The 21,191-nt window shown below is 40.0% G+C and overlaps 1 protein-coding gene across 6 annotated transcripts in view; it reads right to left on the bottom strand.

Moving 5' to 3' along the window:
• The window catches only part of rnf220a (ring finger protein 220a), a 229,408-nt gene that overhangs the window by 6,832 nt on the left and 201,385 nt on the right, over positions 1-21,191 (bottom strand). For 2 of the 6 annotated variants that reach the window (XM_007899915.2, XM_007899912.2), the window contains exons 13-15: positions 15,751-15,868; positions 6,223-6,297; positions 1,085-1,186 (exon numbers count right to left, since the gene is read on the bottom strand). In XM_007899915.2, coding sequence (XP_007898106.1) covers positions 1,085-1,186; positions 6,223-6,297; positions 15,751-15,868 — 295 coding nt within the window. The remainder of the gene's footprint in view (positions 1-1,084; positions 1,187-6,222; positions 6,298-15,750; positions 15,869-21,191) is intronic. The other 4 variants (XM_042334844.1, XM_042334845.1, XM_007899918.2 and 1 more) reach the window with 4 other exon arrangements.

The raw sequence follows: 21,191 nt of genomic DNA, 5'->3' as shown, positions 1-21,191 counted from the left end.
AATTATATGTTTTACATATGGAGTTAGAAGCAACTGCTTAGGAGTCGAAACATTTTGATAGGAGGTAAAACAACTGACAAACTCAAACTGTGGACATTGCAAAATATATATAATCTCAGCATTGGATATTCATACAGTTCAGCTATCGCCCATCAAGCCATCTTGGATCAGGTAAAGCATACCATGATAAATGCAGTGAGTCTATCTCATCTAACACAATAAAATAATTCCATCGCGACACAATCAGCTGGAATGCGCTCACAACAGAATGATTCCCGATTACATTACGGCAAGGCAAGACTCTGGGCAGAATCCAGGGAAAACTGCAGGGAAAACAAACATCTGGTCACATTTGTGCAACTGCTATTAGTCACACTGCCAGAAGAATGAGAACTGACTAGCACTGTGTGTCCTGTCAGCTGTGGTTCAAGATAACTGGGGCTATTTTCCGTTGGCTGCAATCTTTGCTCGCCATGCAAGTAAATGAGGAACGGGCTTATACAGCAAGTCTGATGCTGTGAAGTGCTAAAACTCTCGCTCACACTCTTGAGAAATGTTTGGGGAAGAACAAGGATCTATATCAGGAACAAACAAAGCTCGCCTGCAGCTTTACTGCAAAGATGGCATTTCACACCTTTCCAACATTCCTAAATAACTTTCAATCTGCCACATGAATCGCACAATCAATATTTTATGTCTCTCCCACAAGAGAAACAGACTTCATTCATTCAGGCCCAACTTATTCAGAACATTTTTAAAATCCCAGACTGTCCTGCGCCTTGGGACATCCTCCCGACGTGAAAGGCGTTAAAAACAAGTGTAATTTGTTGTTGTTGTCTCATTGCTCTGCTCAACTTGAAAGACATGAATGTTTTTAAAAGTTTTTTAAAAAATGTTTACTCTTCGTAACGTGCATGCGCAAGCGAGTAAGAGAGAGAGAGAATGCGTGTATGTGTTTGGGGAGGAAGGAATTTGTGATGAGTTATTAGAATATATTATCATTAGTAATTTGGCCCATATCCCTTCCTTTTATCATGTATGTACGTACTGTAGGGACATCAGAATATAGTAAATATTACTTTACCAGCCCTTTTGAAGTCAGACTCTGCCCCCTCATTCCCCAAATCCTGGATCCGCCCCCGTCTATCATATAACATCGGGAAAGATTGTCTGCCAGTTTCCAATGCTGCATATTATAAAGCAGAATGAGAAAAGTGTATGTAGCAAGAGTTTATTCAGAACATTTTTCAAACGCTTCAGATAATTATTTGGGTGCTGCAGTTCTTAAATGCATAAAGTGCATCAGCTATATAACTAAATCTTCACAAGAACACAATACAAGAGGCATAGTTTCAAGATTCCTCTCTAAGAACAGAAAATGTATGAAATACCATTTTCATTACATCCTTTTTAAGGCTAGTGGGCAGTGTGAATAGTGAAGGTGCTTTGCTCTTATTCTTTTGCTTCTAACGTTGTTATGATTTAAAGAAGTGAGAGGGGGGGGATATTTCTATTCAGATGTTTTGCAGAGCAAAGGGAAACATACTCCAATTATAAATATCCTTGCAGTTTAGTGTTAGAATGTATCTACACACTACATTATGCTTTTTTCTCCGAGATTGTTTATAAATTGAACATTAATCTGTGTTGAGTGGAAACCAAGGGGCTAAATTCCAATTGCACCAATCATTAGTTTTACTTCTTAAAAAAAATTATGCAGTTATTAGAATAATAATCCTTGCATTTGATAGAGCTCCTTATCACTTCTTCGAGACGTCTCAAAGAGCTTCACAGAATATACTGTAAAGTGAATTGACTGTATATTTTGTGGGTGAAATGCAGCAGCCAATTGCGCACAGCAGTGTCCCACAAACAGTCTTGGATTGAGTGACCAAATTATTATTACAATCAAAGTATGCAAACTACTGGGCACTGGGTTTAACATACTGCATTTTCATGACCGGCACCAAAGACTAACATATGCCTTCTAATGGTCAAACTGCAAGTAATTAAAATATTAGTCATCAAAATACTCAAACAATGTCAATAACTCACTCAGACCTTGTAATGGTTTATCATGGTGACCCATGTATACAAGTAGGTAAATAATCTACTATCAACTCATCTGTCACAGAAGATGACAGTAAAAAGGTGTGAACAAGCATTAGAATGAGTGTTTGTTTTTAACTACCACCAGAAGCTTGAGTGGTAAAAGGAGATAATGTGAGAATGATAACTGCTAACTGCTCTGCCAAGGCTGAATATTAACAGAATTATCAGTGAAATAAGTGAGGAGGCTTCAGTTCACTTGACAACCTGGTCTGTTAATGACATTTGCCTTCAACAATAATTCACAGTCAATTGCTGAAGTTATGCCATTTGAGAGACTCCAGGTGAATGTAACCTATTGAAGGAAAACATTTAACGGGTATATATAAACTCAAGAACTGCGAGATATTAAAACATCAAAATAATCGTAAGGTCAAAATAATACTGCAAAGCCAATCTGCCTGAAGCGATTTGCAGTTTCGTTTCCCCTCTCCCCACTATCCTCTACAGTTGAATGGTCCAAACCCCCACATGTTCCTGAGAAACAATTAATATATTTTGGTCAATCAACCAGAAACAACCCTCAAATAGTCATTCTTTTCATCAGCCAAGTGTGTCTGACAGAAACAAAAACCTACCCAAGCACTGTTCCACATATGCACGTTATCTTTTCATGGAAATTTCTGCATTTGTGGTCACTCATTATGTTCCCCTTGTGCTTATCTAATTCCATAAATATTAGGCACAGGTTGATGAGAGCCAAGTCTCAGGGCCTCCAGAGTGTGCACAAGAGCATTCCTGGAGTTTAACCAGCAGGACACCAATCCAACATGAGCTGCCTCACTAGTATGAGCCTTGGAGTAGTTGGCCTCAGGTACCCACCACCAGCAGTGAGTTAAGCAGTCTATCTGGACCTCTCACATACTTTATAGAAGTCACATTTAATTTGATTGTATCGCAAGGGCCAACTAGTTGCAGGGGATACGGCTGGCAAATAACACATATGGAGTGAGTCTGTGTGGCTTCATCCTCGCCATTTTTAATTTAAACTAAATACCGTCTTGCCACTCTGCTGCACAGCGAGGTTAAACAAGTTGCTGCAGGGGAGCGGATTAGCCACTTGCTGAACTTCCTATTACCACCATGGAATACCTCATTGGGGAAAACCTCACTGTTCAGCTCCTAATAAATCAAGAGCTTACAAAATACGACTTCTCCTGCAGAGCAAACGTGCCTACCTTTCGGACACTCTTTTCACAAGTGAAGAACCAAGCTTTACTAACAGCTTGATAGATTTATGGTCTTTCAGTTTATTTAGTCATGAGGATTTTATCAAAAGGTCAGAAATGGGGTGTATCTTAAAGCTGGCCGAGTTTCTTTAGCATTTCGCACTGTAGAGGGGAATGCCACTTAGTGAAGCACAGCAGGCAAGCTGAATAATACATTGCTGTCTGCTACAGAAATCCAACATGGGCAAACATTAAGTGACTCCATCCCGAGTCCAGCCACGGGAGACTGTCTTGCTCTTGTCTTGCTCGCTGCAAACTGTAAATTCCTAACTAGATGGCAACTGCTATCTAAGAGGATTAAATAAAGTGCAATGGCAGACTCCTGTTTAGTGTCTAAGGTTGTCTGGATCACAAATAGTTTCTTTTTTTAAAAAAAACACTTCACTCTTAAGAAACCCTGAAGGAGTACTTTTGCTTTTAGAAAGATAAGGCTATGCGTACAAAAAGGAAGCAATCGGAATGACAGAAAGAAAAACTATTTTTAAAAAAGGAATAGTAAAAATAAATAGTAGAATTGACAAAGCTGCTCACATAAACTCCATTTAAATGACTGCGGCCATTTCATTGTCACAGCAGTTTGGTAACAGTTAGTGCTGACAGTTCAAGGAAAGAACAAACCTACTCTTAACAGTTAACCCCATCGGTGCTATGCTATTCACAGCTCACACGACATGGTCATTTCCAGTAGAAATAAAATGTAAATGCCTTGTATTGAAGGTATACTGAACTGAGGAAATGTACAGAAGCAATGGGAAAGCTCCTAATCATCATTGACACCAGTGACCAACAAGATTTTTCCACTCTTGAGCAGAAGCTGCCAGTTACGATCAACAACAACAAATTAAATTTATATACCACACCAAATTCGTGTGTATTTATGTGGTATACCACAACAACTTTTGCTCTTAATTCTGAATTCTAACAGCAATATAAGAGTAATATATTAGTGGTACTGATGCACATGCATTGTGATAGTGTACAGAGAATTAGCAGCGTCTGGAAGTGAGAACAAGGGAATGATTTAATGTTTTGTAAATCTAACAATTTAGATTTAGTATTCAACTTCCCTATATATCACCAATCGGAACATTTTGCTTTTGTTCATCTTCCTTAATTTAGAGGCTGTTGAACAAACTGTATTCTTATTTGCTTTGGAAACCTCGAGACCAAACCACTGATCTCGCTGATCATCTGACAAGGTCTTGCAGCACTGGACACAACCAACCCTGCTTTACATGGTGAGGTCCATTTACAAGTAAACAGTTTTTAACCCTTGAATGTATATCCAGCTGGAACATACTTCCAAATCACACCTGCTTAAAAGACCCAGCTCTTCAGCCAGGCCAACAATTATTCTAAGTCATCTCAATTCATTACACATATCTACATCTTCAGCCATGCAAAAGCTTTTTGAAAGTCGTGCCATTCCACTCAACCACCCACATCTCCAGACTTGTCTGTACATTCAAGTCATTACAAACAGTCGACTAAATCCCACCCCTCTCCTCTCAGCACCACAGGGTTGTTTTACACACTACAACAACAACTTCACTTTGGGTAGTGTCCCTGAGCGCTGAATTAAATAAGCCAGTTTCCACGTTGCTAAACATATGACGGGGTATGAAGGAAATTTGTGCCACATTGTCCCCTCTCAAGTCCCAAGGTTTGCTTCTCTTTTGCCACACAAACACTCCTGGAGCTCAGAGCTACTGCAGTTAATAACATGAAGAAAAACAGTAGCTCTGGTGGAGTCATTTGCATACTTCACGTGGCAGGATCAAACTTTCCCCCAAAGTACAGCCTCCCACCACTTATATTCTAGGCCAGATAATACTTCCCAGTGGTTGCTACATTCAGACTAGACATCATCCATCACCATTAAACTGGACCCAAAGCAGTGTAAAACAAGTCTTTTAGCTTTCTAATCTATTGGGAGGTGGGGAGTGAAGTGGGAAGAGTAGAGTACATTGCAAATCTGAAAGCTTCAGTTACATGTGTGCTGTGGGAAAATCTAGAGAAAAAGAACTGCAAAATGAGAGAAGAAAGAATACATTCCCCCCACCCCTCCCCCCAGGTGGGGGAGGGGAGGGTGAAGAAATGATTACAAGTAAGGAAATGTTTAATCAAAATCTAAAGGAGTATCTTAATTGCAGCAATAAACTTAGCTCAACCCTGGTGTGCTTAAACCCCACAATAAATGTATGCCTTTTGGTTCATTAGCGTTTCATATTTCAAACCCTACTTAGGACTGTGGCAGCACGCCACTGCAGACACACACTTCAGAGAGAAGCAAAACCCTGCTCCAATCTTCCACAGCAGCAATTACAGTTACATGATCGTGTAACCGTGGAGCAATTTCCCCTGCTGCATCCTCAACTGTAAAAAGAAAACAAATCTTTCTTTGATAAAACAAAGCCAACTTAATGAGAATAACGTGCATGAGTATTCCATTTGCACGCATGCACACACACACAAACACACACACACAGCTGCCATGTAAAACTCAGAGTTTCATAAAAAAAAGGCCAGAGTAACAAGATTACACGCATTCACTTTGATTAAAGATGCAAGGGCCCTAGCATTCCAACTTTATTGCTGTCTTCAGGGTATGGTTTAATGGTAACATTAGTAACAAGCCGCCACAGCAAGCACATTTTAAAGGACGTCGTGAAAGTGTTTATATAATAAATTGTGTATTGGAAAAGTCTGGCTGCGAAACAGATGAGCATTTTCTTATTAATTGCTTCCTTCTGTACTGCAATGTTTGAACAGATTAGAACATTTCCCCCTGAAGGCACTAAGGCCAGAAAGAGAAAAAGAGAGCGATAGAGAGAAGGAGAGAAAGCGAGAGAAAGAAAATGAAGAAATGGAAGGAGATTCTTACCAGTGTCCTCAGCCAGCATTCCTCACAGTGGACGTGCCAACACTGAATTGATGTGAGGGGCATCGAGTAAGAGTCCTGAGCAAAACAAGAGTGTTTTTTAAAATTAATAATTTTGAAGAAAGCTTAAAAAAATTCAGAACTATTTACAGATTCAGGAATGCTTTTGTATATTAGATGAATGTATATATTTTGGTGACCAAAACGTCATGATACCATTACAATGTCTAATAAGTCTTAAAGAAATTGTGACATTTTTGTGTGTTTTTTAGATAATAGGGTAGATATCACGACTTTTTGGTCACCCTGCATTATAGAAAAATTATTCTGTTTCAATTTTTCTTTTGCTGTTGGGATATTTCTGAATGTTTTTGTGCTCAATAACAAGCAAACTTTTCTAGGAATCCTGTGTGAAAGGTAAGTCACTCTGATGTAAAAAGATGAAAAATATAATGATAAAGTACATGAAGTTGTAAAAAGTTGATGGTCCACAACTATTTGCCCAAACAGACAATTCAGCAGCACTCATCTGACTTTCTTCTGTTCCCTTCAAAATGAGTGAACTGATTTTAACAGGTGTGATATTCTAACACTTTGCTGTTCTTAACTGTTCAAGTAATAATAATAATGATCCTTGCATTTGATATAGCGTCTTATCACATCTTCGAGAAGTCTCAAAGCGCTTCAAATTTGCAAGTTAGATGCAAATTGATTACTAGTTCCTATTGCACACAACCAGATACTTTTGAAGACCTGACTAAAATAAAGCTTGCTAAAAATTACATTTCCCCAAAGATAACATTTCTGATAAGGTATGTTCATTCATATCCAGCAAAAGCTTTGAACTTGAGACTTGAGGCATTCAGCAACTAACTGACAAAACATTTAGTTTTGGCCATTTGATCCGCCATTCTCGTTCGAAAAATAAAGCCAGTAGTGTATGCACAGTGACTATTAAAACAATTCATAAATGTCCAGGCGACCACTTTGTTCCCGAGGATACCTTGTTTGGGCTGGTGATAAACAAAGAACAAAGAGCCTTCATTTGAATCGACCCGTTAGGCTACGGGTTAGAACAGTTAGCACTTGAATCATGGGAACTGAACACACACTTGATCCAGGAAGCAATTAGTAGTCATTCACTTCTATTGCAGTAGCCATTATCCTTTGATAACAGTGACATCCATCTACAATCACCATGTTTGGGCTTGCTGGTCTCCTAATATCCCAATATAGGTTCAAATATAATTAACTATACTTTACAGTGTGTATGTTTGTGTGTATGGGGGTGGGTGAGAGAGAAAGGAGGATTCTTTAAGACCCATTTCATTATACAATATTCCATTCTAGAAAGAGACTGTGTTCATGCAAATTAGGGTACAACATTTTATACAAATTAAGTTCTGAATGAAAGAAAACCAGAAGAAAATTCTGGTGTGTGAATGATTTCTTTGTGCAAGCTTCTTAAAAGCTGGAAACAAACAGTTTTAGTGGTCTATCTTACACCATTAGGGATCTTTCAGAAGAGGCAACTTATCATAAGATTTTGGCAAGTTGATAGATCTTATGGGACCCAATAACCATGTTTAATATAATGGGCTGCCTGCCTTGCTACGGTGATTATATGTATAGTAATGTTATACATACAAAGGAAATCAACTGGAAAACATGCTTCTTTGATACATTTAACTTCACTCACTACATCAAATGCAAGGATCATTATATTATTATGCATCACTGTTCAACAACTGACTACACAGATAAGTCTATGAGCTGAGAACCAGCTGGATCCATCTACAAGTATTTGAAATGTTGCTTTAAGTGACATTCACTATGCAGGAAAGAAGTAACTAACTATGGCTACGAGTTTTGCAAATAATAAATATAATGTCATACTGTCAGGTCTCTTTTTGCCTTGGCGATACCATGTTCAGAGATTTTAATTCATGCATAGTCCTTGCCACCAGGATCGCTGAACAAAAATATTTGTTTTCCTTTATCAGTTCTACTAGCGATTTTATCAGTTTTCAGGGAAATCGAGATGGTGTGAATGCATTTCTGAGGCTGACGGCTCGAGGAGCTGAACTGACTGTTGAAATGACAGACAGTGAAGCTGGGTTTACAACTTTCTGCCTATTGCTATCAGCTCAGTTCTCGCCTACAATCAGCTGAAAGCTCCTCCAAGCCAATTCTTCTGACAATATTGTAAGCATTCAGTTCAGAACAAAGGCTCGAACAAGTAAAGGCCACTCGGCCCCTTGAGACAGTTCCTTCCAAAACACCATGTACAAATTGCAGTATCATGAACTTTCCCTAATTTATTTAATCTCCTGATCGTAAATAACCACATGTAAAACCTCCAAAAAGTGAGCGAGCTCTAAAAGTTCACACGATCAAACTGCTGAAGGTAACCAAACAAAAAACTTCCAAATCGTCTGTCCAAAATATACTATTTAACTATGACCAATTCTATTCCACAAGCAACATTCCATGGGCCCAACAGGACTAAGCCATAACATTTCATAGAATACAAGATTGTTATCCTTACAATTGTCCATCTCATTCATCACCAGATGTGCATCAAGTACTGCTTATTGTTTCATCAAACATTTCCGTACAAGCTGAAGCATACACACATTTCTCTACCACTAGGAGGAGCTGAGACACCAAAAAGAAGTGATTTTGTACAAACTGCCTCTTTACAAGCAAATTATTTGTTCGATAACCAAGGAGAGTCTGCGGAAAGGACAGTATTATTTTACCTACATAATTGCAATGAGACTAACCAGAAGTGCTTCCACCACAGGTAATTGTGTGGAGTGAGACTGAGCCTAATCCAGCTCTCAGTCACCCTCTAAATAGGCCTATTGAGTATCAATAGCTTGGGGAAACAACTGTATTATTTTTTATGAGAAATGTCTGCTCTCTGATTAAACAAGTGCATGTAAAGTCAAATACAGCACTTAATGCTTCTTAATAGAAAATTTGCTCTGTACAATGGATGTATACAGAGGTACCTACCTAAATGTAATGAGTATATTTAATAGTGAGTGTAGAGTATTTCTGCAGTGAAACAAAAGACTTGTAATATTTTTATGAACTTTACCAATCCAGAAATCTTGTAAAAAGGGTTTCTCTTCTTTGCCCTATCTGCAATCTAATGAGCCAGCTGTACTGAATGAAATTCATGAAAATGAATTTCTTTCTCTAAATTCTAGTATTGAATCGCAAGACTTTGTAAGGGAAATACAGAAATTCCTGTAAATCCCGATGATTTCAGTATTTTCCGAAATGAATGGATGATTTTCAAGAGTTCTGAAACACAGAGCAACACCATTCCATCATTAAGGAGGCAGCAGATAGCATGGTTTCTGACATTCTTGGTGAAATCAGGCAAGAAGCACAGACGGAACATTTAATCAAATTGCGTGGTTTGAAATATGCATTTCAAGAGAATTTCTTCCCGCTTAGGATTGCATTTGAGTGAAATTTCTATATGCATGTGGACACTAAATTGGTGACATTCTGAACCAAAACAGATTTCTTATATTAGAAAATGCCATAATGACACTGAGTAATGCATTATATCCAACTGGGACCGTTTCCTGTCACTTATTTTAAATTCAAATGTTAAAATACAATTGAAAAACAAAAGCATTTATCATCTTGTAAAAGTTAGTGTGGAGGTAATAAACAGATTACTAAATTGACTAGAAGCCATGATGTAATCCTCAACTGCATCAACAATGGTCATTTGACACCTTATGATTTGTTACTGCAATCAATCTGAATTTCCTTTAACATTCAAAGGCCTCTAGTTGGGTTTAGTTGAACAGTAAGGGCAAAACCGCTACCATTTAAAAGCAGCTTCAATATATCAGATGAGGAATGCACAAAAGGCAGAGATTACCAAAGAAAACAAACACAGGAGTGAATTGAGTCTTAAAAAGCTTCAATAGGTCAGTTAGGAAAGGCCAAGGCCTGTGTGAAATTGAGCCGTACAAATTGGGTTCTGGTGCCATGCCCCGTACAGCTCGTCACCACCCACTCTCCAGACTCGCAGATGAATAAAGACCTGGAGACTGGAGAGTGGTTGACTCCTGTCCAACTGTCCCCAGAAAACAGTAGCATCTTCAGAATGTTGGGAAAACTGGAAATTAAATTCCAGGGATTAAAAAAAGGTTGACTTGTGCTTCGATTTCATAAATGGCACTGCAACAACAACAAGAAGATTTCATTTATAGAGCGCCTTTCACGTCGGGAGAATGTCCCAAGGCGCTGGACAGTTGGGTCGGGACCCGCTGAGCAGGGGGGAAATGGTCAGGGTGAGGGGAGGGAAGGGAGGGAGCGAGGAGGGGGTAGAGAGTCGAGAGGGGAGCTGAAGGCATGGTCAAAGAGACCGGCCTTGAAGGAGGAAAGGGAGGAGGCGGCAAAGGCACTGGGGGATGGAGTTCCAGAGCTTGGGGGCTGAGAGGCTGAAGGCCACCGATGGTAGGGCGGTTGGGGCGGGGGATGTGGAGCAGACCGGAGCCAGAGGAACGGAGGGTACGGGCAGGTAGGTAGGGGGATAGTAGGTCAGAGAGGTAGGAGGGAGCGAGGCCGTGAATGGCCTTGTAGGTGAGGATGAGGATCTTGAATTCGATCCTCTGGGGGATGGGGAGCCAGTGGAGGCGAGCGAGGGGAGGGTGGGAGTGATGTGGTCCCGAAGCTGGTGCGGGACAGTACACGAGCTGCAGAGTTCTGAATGACCTGCAGTGTGGAGGGAGGGCCGGGAAGGCCGGCGAGGAGAGAGTTCCTGTAGTCCAGCCTTGAGGTGATAAAGGCGTGGACCAGAGTTTCAGCAGCGTGAGGGGTGAGGTAGTGCCGTAGTCTGGCGATGTTCCGGAGGTGATGGAAGGCGGTGCCAGTTGTGGCGCGGATATGAGGAAGAAAGGACAGCTCAGGGTCGAACAGAACCCCGAGGTTCCTGATGGCTTTGAGAGGTGGAGAGTGCAGCCTTGGATGCTGATGGTGTCAGCGCCTGAGGTGCGGAGGCGCTGACGTGAGCCAATCAGGAGGGCCTCAGTTTTACGCACGTTGAGCTGAAGAAAGTTGTCTCTCGTCCAGGACTCGATGTCGGACAGGCAGCTGTCAGGACATCGGTGGTCGTGGAGGAGGAAAGGTAGAGTTGGGTGTCATCCGCATACATGTGGGAGTGAACCCCATGTCTGCGGATGATGTCACCACAGGGGGAGCATATAGAGGGTGAAGAGGAGGGGACCGAGGACAGAGCCCTGAGGGACACCGCACGAGACAGTGCGGGGGGTGGAGGAAAAGCCGTTCGTGGAAACAAAGTGAAGACCAGGGCAGTTTCTGTACTATGGGCAGCACGGAAACCTGACTGAAGGGGTTCGAATAATGAATGGGTGGAGAGAAAAGAGCGTAACTGGGAGGCGACAACTCTTTCAAGGACCTTGGACAGGAAGGGGAGGTTGGAGATGGGCCGGTAGCTTGATAGCTGCGACGCATTAAGTGAGGGTTTTTTCAAAGTGGGAGTGATGGTGGCAGTTTTTAGGGAAATGGGAAGGGGAATGGGAAATGGGAAAAATTATTACTATTACCTTACTGATATATAAAAGATTTAAGTAGGTTGTGTAAGATACACAAGCATAAGAAACTTAATTTTGTTTACTGACTATTTGGAAGAGCATTGTGTGCACAGGTTGTATTCAATGTTGTGGCAATTAATGTTAAGAAGAATAAGCAAGGAATGAAATGTTTATTTTTTGAGGGAGGGTAGAAGAGAAAGGAAAATAAAAATTCAAAAACTGGGGTTATGGTTTAAGTTGATGCATTCTTACATCAAATGATCTCTTGCAAGGCTCCATCTGTCAAAAGGCATCACATGTTAAAAATCAAGTGATTTGGAGCTCACGAGTGTAGTGTGGGGTGAAGCTCATTGATATGTGAAATGCATTTATGTGCCAATTATTCTGAAGACCCTATGCCTTTAAAGCCCCCTCCAATATGTTTCGAAATAATTGTACTGTACATTAAGAGAAGTCTCTGTGGGTCATCTCAAAATCCAAGCACAAAAAATAACACAAGCATTCTAGAATACTGTGTAGTGTCACTTACTGGGGAACTCAAATGATTTTCAATGAATTTATCCAGGAAAAGGCCATTCAGATACACAGATTTAAATGTAACCCCATCACATTACAGTGGTCCTGACCCTACTGAATGGAACATTATAAAATTCTTAGCAAATGAAGTGACTGGTGCTTTAAAAGGGTTAAAGGCTGCATACATGAAATATAAAGCCAGACTTGTGGCAAGACCGAATGTTAAATGATTAACAGATTTGTATAATTATACAGATATTGATTGTTAAAGACGTGGTCTTGTTTTTAACCTATGCAACCTGATCCTGTTGAACACCCACATAAAATTGGCACTAAAAAATGAATTGACTAGCACCTTTACAGATGAATACGATCACACCAATTCATTTTTTTTTACTGTACGCCAGTCTGGGTACCACAATTATTTCAGATAAGAATAAAAGGTACGGTATTAAGCATTACTTTGAATGAGATCAAGAGGAATAGGGATTGCTGTCATCATCCCACAGAGAAAATCAGCTGAGCGACTGTTGATACTTTGGATCTAGGCAGTCATGTGATCTTCCTTCAATCTTCCTACGCGAGACCTTATTTTGAGACAAATCTTAGTCCTTTGCCCAGAAAAGGCAGCATTGAGATCCCAACAATAACCGGAGATCACAATGAGAAATCAGGACATCACACAGGGAAGTTGACCTTTGTTTAAAAAAATGTACTGGAAGAAAGGCATTCCTATAGAATGGCAATCTAGTACACAATCTCATTGAGTACCTTGTTATAACAGACCCAAAGCATTTCTCATCCTGAGCTGTCAAGACCAACATTGCTAAGTAAAAGCAAGTTATGTCCTGGTGCATAACACATGGAGAAACACCAGTATTCTACCACTCTGAACTGCAAAGGAAACAACTGCCGAGATCAATAAAATGCTTTTTGTTCTATTGATATCAAAACTAGTGCCCTGAGACTATTCATTCAGTGATAACTCCTTTCAATACAGCAAGTGGCAGTAAAAAAAAAAGCACTCTTATTTATTTGGGAGACCGACTGCTTTTAATCTGACTTCTCAAACAATTTCCTGCTACAGATGTTAGATAATCTATAATTTCCAAGTTTGCATCTCAATCCTTTTCGAAAATGTGCGTAACATTTTCTTGATGGGGATAACGCATGTGGCTATATCTCCAGGTGAAGGCTCCTTGAATTATTCCCATCAAGCAAACATTATGCTAAAATTCAAAAAGGAGTGAGACGTGAGACCAGAAATTACAGACAGTTTGTCTTAACATCTACAACAGGAAAATGCTTGAGAGGATTATATGGAATGCTATTAACGCTCATCTAAAGAGCCCACAGGGTGTAAGGAATCGTCAGCACAGATTAGAAGCTATAGGTCATACCGCTTGCCCCTAGCTACTGTTTTACAGTGACTGAATAAGTCAAAACCTGTTTTATAACAGGAGATTTGAATTGGTGTTTTGGGGGATCGCATTTCGAGTGCTTTTGTTCTTCCTTGCCACTGTATTGTTTGGGGTCTAAACAAATTTCTCTGTTGCTAAACCTAAATCAGGCTTCACAATGTCAAACCGACATGTAACAATAACACACAACAAAGACAGGGGTTATGGTGATAAGTCACTGGGAAAGACCCTTGGGAGTTTGATTTAAATTTTAAGGCATGAGCTGGTGGTAACAGGTTAGCTATCAGCCCAACGTTAACTATCAACCCAAGGAAACCTGACCAAAGTTGGCTTCAGTAAGCTGCGACTCAAATCCGAACTGGTGAAAAACAACACAAGAACTTTGCAAAATAACTGCACTGTAGAAAACAAGCACGAATATGGCTGAACAAACAATAAAGACAGCACAACTTTCACAATTCCAAACACACCAGGAGAAGATTGGAATTTTTTTTTTAGCAGAAACAGAAAACCTAACAGTCTTTTTAAATTTCATTTTCCTCTGGGAAACGTGAAACAGACAGTCTGCTATATATAAGAGAGAGAGAAAAACAAACTGAGGGCAAGCCTAAGGCTTAAGAGAAAAGGGTAAATAACCTGACCTATCAGTCCGAGCAGCATCTCCTGTGAGATAATGACAATTCTTATTTATATGTGGCTATTGAACAAATGAGGAACAATAGAATAAGCTCATTGTGTTTCGATTCTCTCCTCCATTTAGAATGCAGTAGTCAAACTTACATTGCAAGCAGATTCACAAGCCACAGATTCTAAAGACCTGAGATTGACTGACCGACTAACAGATGCAGTAAACAGAAAATGTTCAAGCCAGCGTTCAATATATAATAATAATAATCCTTGCATTTGATATAGTGCTTTTCACGTCGGGAGGACGTCCCAAAGTGCTTCACGGAACACACTGTAAAGTGAATTGACTGTATATTTGTGGGCGAACCCGGCAGCCAATTGCGCACAGCAATGTCCCACAAACAGTCGTAGACTGAAAATGACCAATTTATTATTGTTTTTGGCTTTGGAGGGATTATTATTAGGCTCTGTGTGGAGTAAGGAAACTTGCCCAAGATTTCGCCCTCTGCCGGGAATTGAACTCAGGTCTCTCACTTGCAAAGCGAGTGCTCTAACCACTGAGCTACAGGACTCCACAATTATACAACATATTTGTACGAAAGTCCCATCAGGTTGAGGACACATATGCAATACAGCATTTCATAGTGTTCATGTGCTAGTCATACACTCACCCTGATGTGGGAATGATACTGGTACTGTGATAGCAGATTCCAATCTCCTTATCGAAAGCAAATAATTGGTAAAGATTATCAAAAGTGAATATTGTGCTGAATTACAATACAAGGGCTCTAGGACACTACCCTGTGTGAGGGGTGCTATATAAATGCAAGTTGTTGTTGTTGTTGTTGAATTGTTCTGGGCAGCTAAACATCAGAGGAATCTGGTTCCAATCTAGTTCATATATATGGCGGCCAAGCAATGAAATCAATCATTTCAAACAAATCAAATTTACCTCCACCCTTCAAAACCTGCTTTCACTCACCATCAGTAGGCGGGATGTCTCGTTTGAAGTCAGCTATTTGAAGAACTTTTATAATTCAAAAGCAAAAATAAAACAAAAAAGATTTGATTTTGTATAAACTAAAGGAAAAAGGACTTAGCCTTCAGGTTTTTTTTTGACTTTGCAACTGTCCCCAATGAAGCTGAACAGTTGCACTGTAATCAGAAACTATAGTATTAAAAGTGCTCTCTCAAGAATAGCCTGACAATAGTAATGGGAAAGAAGTGCTTGCATCCACTGCTTCACTTCAAACGATACTTACCAAAATTTATGTGAAAAGAAATAGAACTACAGACTAGTCATTGATTGTTAGCAGCAATACAGACAACGCTATGATTTTTTCTACAATTCCACAGTGGAGCATAGTGAGGGCACATACCACACATACCATGCAAATAAGACATTTATACCGATCCCCACGAGACAGCTGTCGTTCCAATTCACGGATACGGGCTTTCAACGCTTCGATTGTCGTTACGGTGGCATCCTCCGATATCCTGAAGAAACAAAAGAGGGAATAGTGAAAGGGGTTCACTCGCCGGATTCACAATGGATTTACACTTTTTTTTAAAAATGCACAAGGCTCGTGTTTTGAGGATCAACATATTACAGAAAACTCACAAATTATTTTAAATCCTGGTTTAAGAAAAACAATCCAGCATTTTGGAATTCTGCAAATTATATTAATTACCTAAGAGCTAAAGAAATGGTTCCTTTCTGAATATTTGTTTGGTTTTGGTCAATTTTTGTTTTGGAGCGATTAAGAGTTCAAACCCTGTCAGGGCTTCAAAAAGCAGTACACGAGCGTCATCACGTGAGAGACTCCAGCACCACGATATAGTCAACAGTCTTAGCTCAGCAGGATTTGCCTTTGACAAATTGCAGAGTGATTAACAAGCACATCACTGAAAAGCAGACTAAAGTTTTAAAGCACCTCTGGAAAGTGCCCAAATTTAAGTGCTACAATGCTAAGTGACAGCCTTGTACTTAGATCTTCACACTTGTCAGGTCACTGAACAGTTCGCAGCAGAGAGGGGATGTCAAACGGAGAATCAAATTAAGAATAATTATGTTATACTACGATGCCAGTCACTAAGATGAATGCAGAAAAAAAAGTACAAGCATCACACAAAAGCATACGAGGAAAGTCGGACCAGACCCATCTTTCCCACATATTTAACTTCCCGAGATTAGCAAGAAATAGTTTTTAAAAAAACAACTGAATCTACCTACCTGAAGACGTTTCTGATACCAGTGTCAATGTAGCGAAGAGACTACAACAGTTTATAATAATAATCCCTGCATTTTATATAGTGCCTTTCACGTCAGGAGAACATCGCTTCACATAATACTGCAAACTGTGGTGTCTGTGTATTTTGTAGGTAAACATTGCAGTCAATTTACACGCAACAATGTCCCACCAACAGACATGATGTAAATGACCAATTTTATCAGAGGGGCTGCTGGAGAAACTCTCTTCTCCCTTCGAATAGTAGTGCATAGCACCACAAACAGAGAATCCAAAGTTCCCACCTCGGCTGATGCTCAACATTTTAGGATTTGTTCACATTTTCTGGAGCAGAAGTAATGAAGAAAATCACTGTCAAACATTCTAACTCCAGACCCTACACTGATACTGCCTGCCCACAACAGTGGATGGAAGGCATGGAATAACCATAGTTACCTGACTATCCTCACACTCAGAATCCAGGATACAGGAGCCTGAAAGATACCAGGATAGAACAGAAATAATATTTTAACTATTATCATTATTCTAATTATTATTATTAATGAATCAGATATTGCAATATACAAACGGTATTGATGGATTTAAAGCCATTTCTAATTAATTTGGGTTTCACAATGGGATGGAGAACCATTCAAATAAACAGATTTTGTAATCTCTAAGAAAGGAAATATCCACCCAGTAGTCACTGGATTGTGCTGCTCAATCCCCCTAAAGGAAAGACATTTACACAGCATGGTAAAAGGGAAGGGGAAGACAAACATTTCATTTGGACAAATGTGAGGGCAGTTTGCATCCTATATGTTATAACAACAAGGTTGATAATATCATGCCCTCATTGTTAGTTTCTGCTCGAATAGGCAATGTGTGAAAGTACCCTTCCATTGGTTCAGACAATAACATCTTCTTGAAAATGGCATTTCAACACAGCAAACGGAGGCAGAAATGGGCAGTGTTGTAGCAGCGATCTGCGCAATCTGATTGATGCAATACCGACTGACAGTTTGTTTACACACAGGCAGAAGGCCCTGGGCTGTGAGGGCATAGGTGGCCACAGGGAGGAGATGGTAATTGTGAAGTGGTGTGATTTACTGCAGCGAGGCAGTGTGCACCAAATCTCTAACAGTTCCATCACCGTGTGAGCATAGCCAGAATCAGCCTGAGCATGTGAAGTTTTGTGTCTCACATTACTAAGCTGCATTTCTAAACACTGGTGTACTAATGGCATCCTTCTATATTGTGGACGTGGCAATAATAATAATAATCCTTGTATTTGATATAGCGCTTTTCAAGTCTTCCAGACGTCTCAAAGCGCTTCACGGAATATGCTGTAAAGTGAATTGACTGTATATTTGTGGGCAAAATGCGGCAGCCAATTGCGCACAGCAGTGTCCTACAAACAGTCGTGAATTGAAATGACCAATTTATTATTGGTTTTTTTGGAGGGATTATTATTAGGCTCTGTGTGGAGTAAGGAAACTTGCCCAAGGTTTCACCCTGCCAGGAATTGAACCCAGGTCTCTCACTTGCAAAGCGAGTGCTCTAACCACTGAGCTACAGGACTCATATAATAGCATGCAATGGTGATACTATCCTCATTGGTCAGTAGATGTAATGTGGAATGACAATATGCACAACTACTTTATTCTCAAAGCTTGAAAACAAAGAGGCTTGAAGACAAAGACTTAACATATGTAGGTCAATTTGCCTAAATCATTCTGCCTCACCATCAATAGCCAAGCCTTCAGCCACCATTCCTCTGCAACTCTCTTCACAAATCATTTTGCCTCATTTTTTTGCTCCCTGTTTTTCCAAAACACTCTTAAAATCGTATCTTTTCTACCGTACTTTTGGTTAACATCTGTAAATCTCTTTTTCTGTTCTTTGGTCTCCATTATATTTCTTAAGTGCTTCAAGATAGTTGAAAGGTACTGTACAAATGCAAGCTGTGCACAATTGCATCTTTTGCTTGCCAACTTAGATTAGACCTGACCAGAGCCATGCAGTGCAAGCAATTTATCTATCGCTCTCCTTCCCAAAAAAACAGATTAGAAAGATAAAGTTGGTAAATGGCACAATTTGGTGAAAAAAATAGGTCTGGGAGGAAAAGAAAGAACCCATTCAACTGCATAAAGCAATCTTTTCTGGTGCAGGAGGCAGGGTTCAACACTAACCTTTTTGCGTAGCCAGTACCAATCAAGTGAGTGATCAAAAATATCCATTTACTTCACGAAAGAACACCTCATGTGAAATAAGCACCTTTGAGTCGTGGGAAGAACATTCAAAAGAACGAGCTGATCACTTTATGTTTCTGCACAACCAGTAGCCATTTATCACTTACGTAGGGGTCCTATAAACCACATCTATTCGTGCAAGTAAGCAAGCTTTAGCGTCAAGACTTGAAAGGGCATTTGTTTTCTGGAAATTTAGTGCTGCTCAAATTAGCCTGGCTACATTTATTCACAGCACTCGGGAGGTCTGGCCAAATTTCACACGTCAACAGTCACACATTGATTTTGCAGTTTAAAGAAGTTTGCAACGGTAACTCCACAAATCTTTGAGAAACAGCTGCGAGCTTTACTGCTGAAATAAATGTGGGAAATAAGCACAAGAAATTAATGCGACAACGTGTAGACAAACAAAGAAATTGTGCCTCACAATAAAGCCATTTGTGAATCAGAAAAGACCACAAATTAAAGAGCCTGAAAATAGCAGATCTTTTGGTGTAGTGTGTTAACTGTCCAAAGCCAGTGGTAAGAATTCCCAACAGCAAAAGAATCCAGTAAACATTCTTTTGCACTTCCTAGTGGTAAGTAAATAGCAGTAATATCACAGGTTTACAACTAGGTCACAAAACTGCCCTCAGTTAAAGAACAGAGTGTGAATCAGCTTATGAATAGTGAACGGAGAATTGTTTTTAAAATATAATGCAATTTACATTGATATAGCATCTTTCATATCTGTGGGGCTTCTCAAGGAACTTGACACTGCTGGCTGAAGCAGCCGAGTGGACGGAAGGGAAAAAGTGACCAAAAGCACAGGGCTTGAATGAGGGGAGGGAGTGAGTCAGAGAGACTCCATGGTGAAGTTCCAGGGTGCAGGGGTGGAAGCCCACCTATTCACTGAGCGAAGGGAGTGGACAAATTGAAGAAGGTCAAAGGTATGGTGGGGGCGAGACCGTGGAGGATGTGAAGGCAGCGAGATGGTGGAGGCACGTGAAGGTGACCCAAGGTCAAGCCAGCAGGAAATAACATCAAATAGCTGGTGTGATCCAGCTTGTAACCAATGAGTAAACTACATCAAGATCTGATTTAGTTGTAAAAAATTGCCATGCTCGCCACAGATCAGTGCAATATGTGAATGCTGCACAATCAATAGAAAGACTATTGATTTACTTATTGTAGGTTCATACGCTCCAGACCTTGTTAAAAATACATTTATTAAGTGGACAGAGCTCACAAATTAACCATTTCAGCACGCTTCCCCCAACTTCACAAAGGAGCCAGCAACTCTTTTGAATATTTACACGTAACGTTCACGTTTACTGAAAACATACTGGTTTAGTTGTGGGGGTACACAAAACAAACCTATTTAGATCCATGGACGTGAAATGTTCTTCACTTGGGAGTCCATATTCTTCACCCTTAGAACTACAGTGTATCTTGTGAAGCATTTTGAGATATCTCAACGACGTGATAAGGTGCTATATAAATAAGAAATTGGTCACTCAATTAACAACTGTTTGTGGGACGCTGCTGTGCGCAATTGGTTACCGGGTTTTCACCCACAAAACATACAGTCAGTTCACTTTACAGTATATTCTGTGAAGCGCCCTGAGACGTGATAAGACTCTATATCAAATGCAACGATTATTATTATTATTACATCTCAGCCGGTCACTCAATTGTGTTTCTTTACACATCCTAGCTAAGAAGAATTGCCCAGTGGCGATGATCTAACTGCCAAACCAATCTCTCTCTTAGTTGCTTGATGACTAACTCCAGCCATTAATTTCCAACAATGTCTGCTGTTGTATAACACAGAACAAAGCCAGTGATTCTTTTTCGAGGGAAAAAATAAATGACGTTTAAACCTGCTAACTTTAAAGATACGTCAATTGTGACCTATCAAACATACACATGGCTTGTACAACAATGGGTTTAATTCTTGCTATGCAATGATCTCAGCTGGGGAGCTCCAAGTTACTACTGGTGTGAAGGGCGCCTTATAAACTCGAGTTGTTGTTGTTGGGGAAGTGGGTGGGGTACACTTCATCTGGCTCATGGTAAGAGGAAGGGAAAGTAAATCTGTGTAGTTTTTCAATGAGGAAAGAATCAATTTGACACTGCAGTTGAATTTGACTGCTAAAATTAGCTTAGATTCGGCAAGGTATCATAGAGCTGTTAGCACCTTTGGAATCACGCCCCTTATTGAAGGGGGAAAAAATGGAAACCATGATCTTATTTTAGTGGCCAAGATCAAAATCTCTTCCATTAGAGCATTTTGTGGAGAGTACAGCATTTTAGTTATCAACTTTAAAACCAATGCAAATTAATTTCTGTGCATGTTTAAAT

This window comes from Callorhinchus milii, unplaced genomic scaffold, assembly GCF_018977255.1.
Source record: "Callorhinchus milii isolate IMCB2004 unplaced genomic scaffold, IMCB_Cmil_1.0 Scaffold5, whole genome shotgun sequence".
Classification (NCBI taxonomy): domain Eukaryota; kingdom Metazoa; phylum Chordata; class Chondrichthyes; order Chimaeriformes; family Callorhinchidae; genus Callorhinchus; species Callorhinchus milii.
This window is presented reverse-complemented; position numbering and strand designations above follow the sequence as displayed.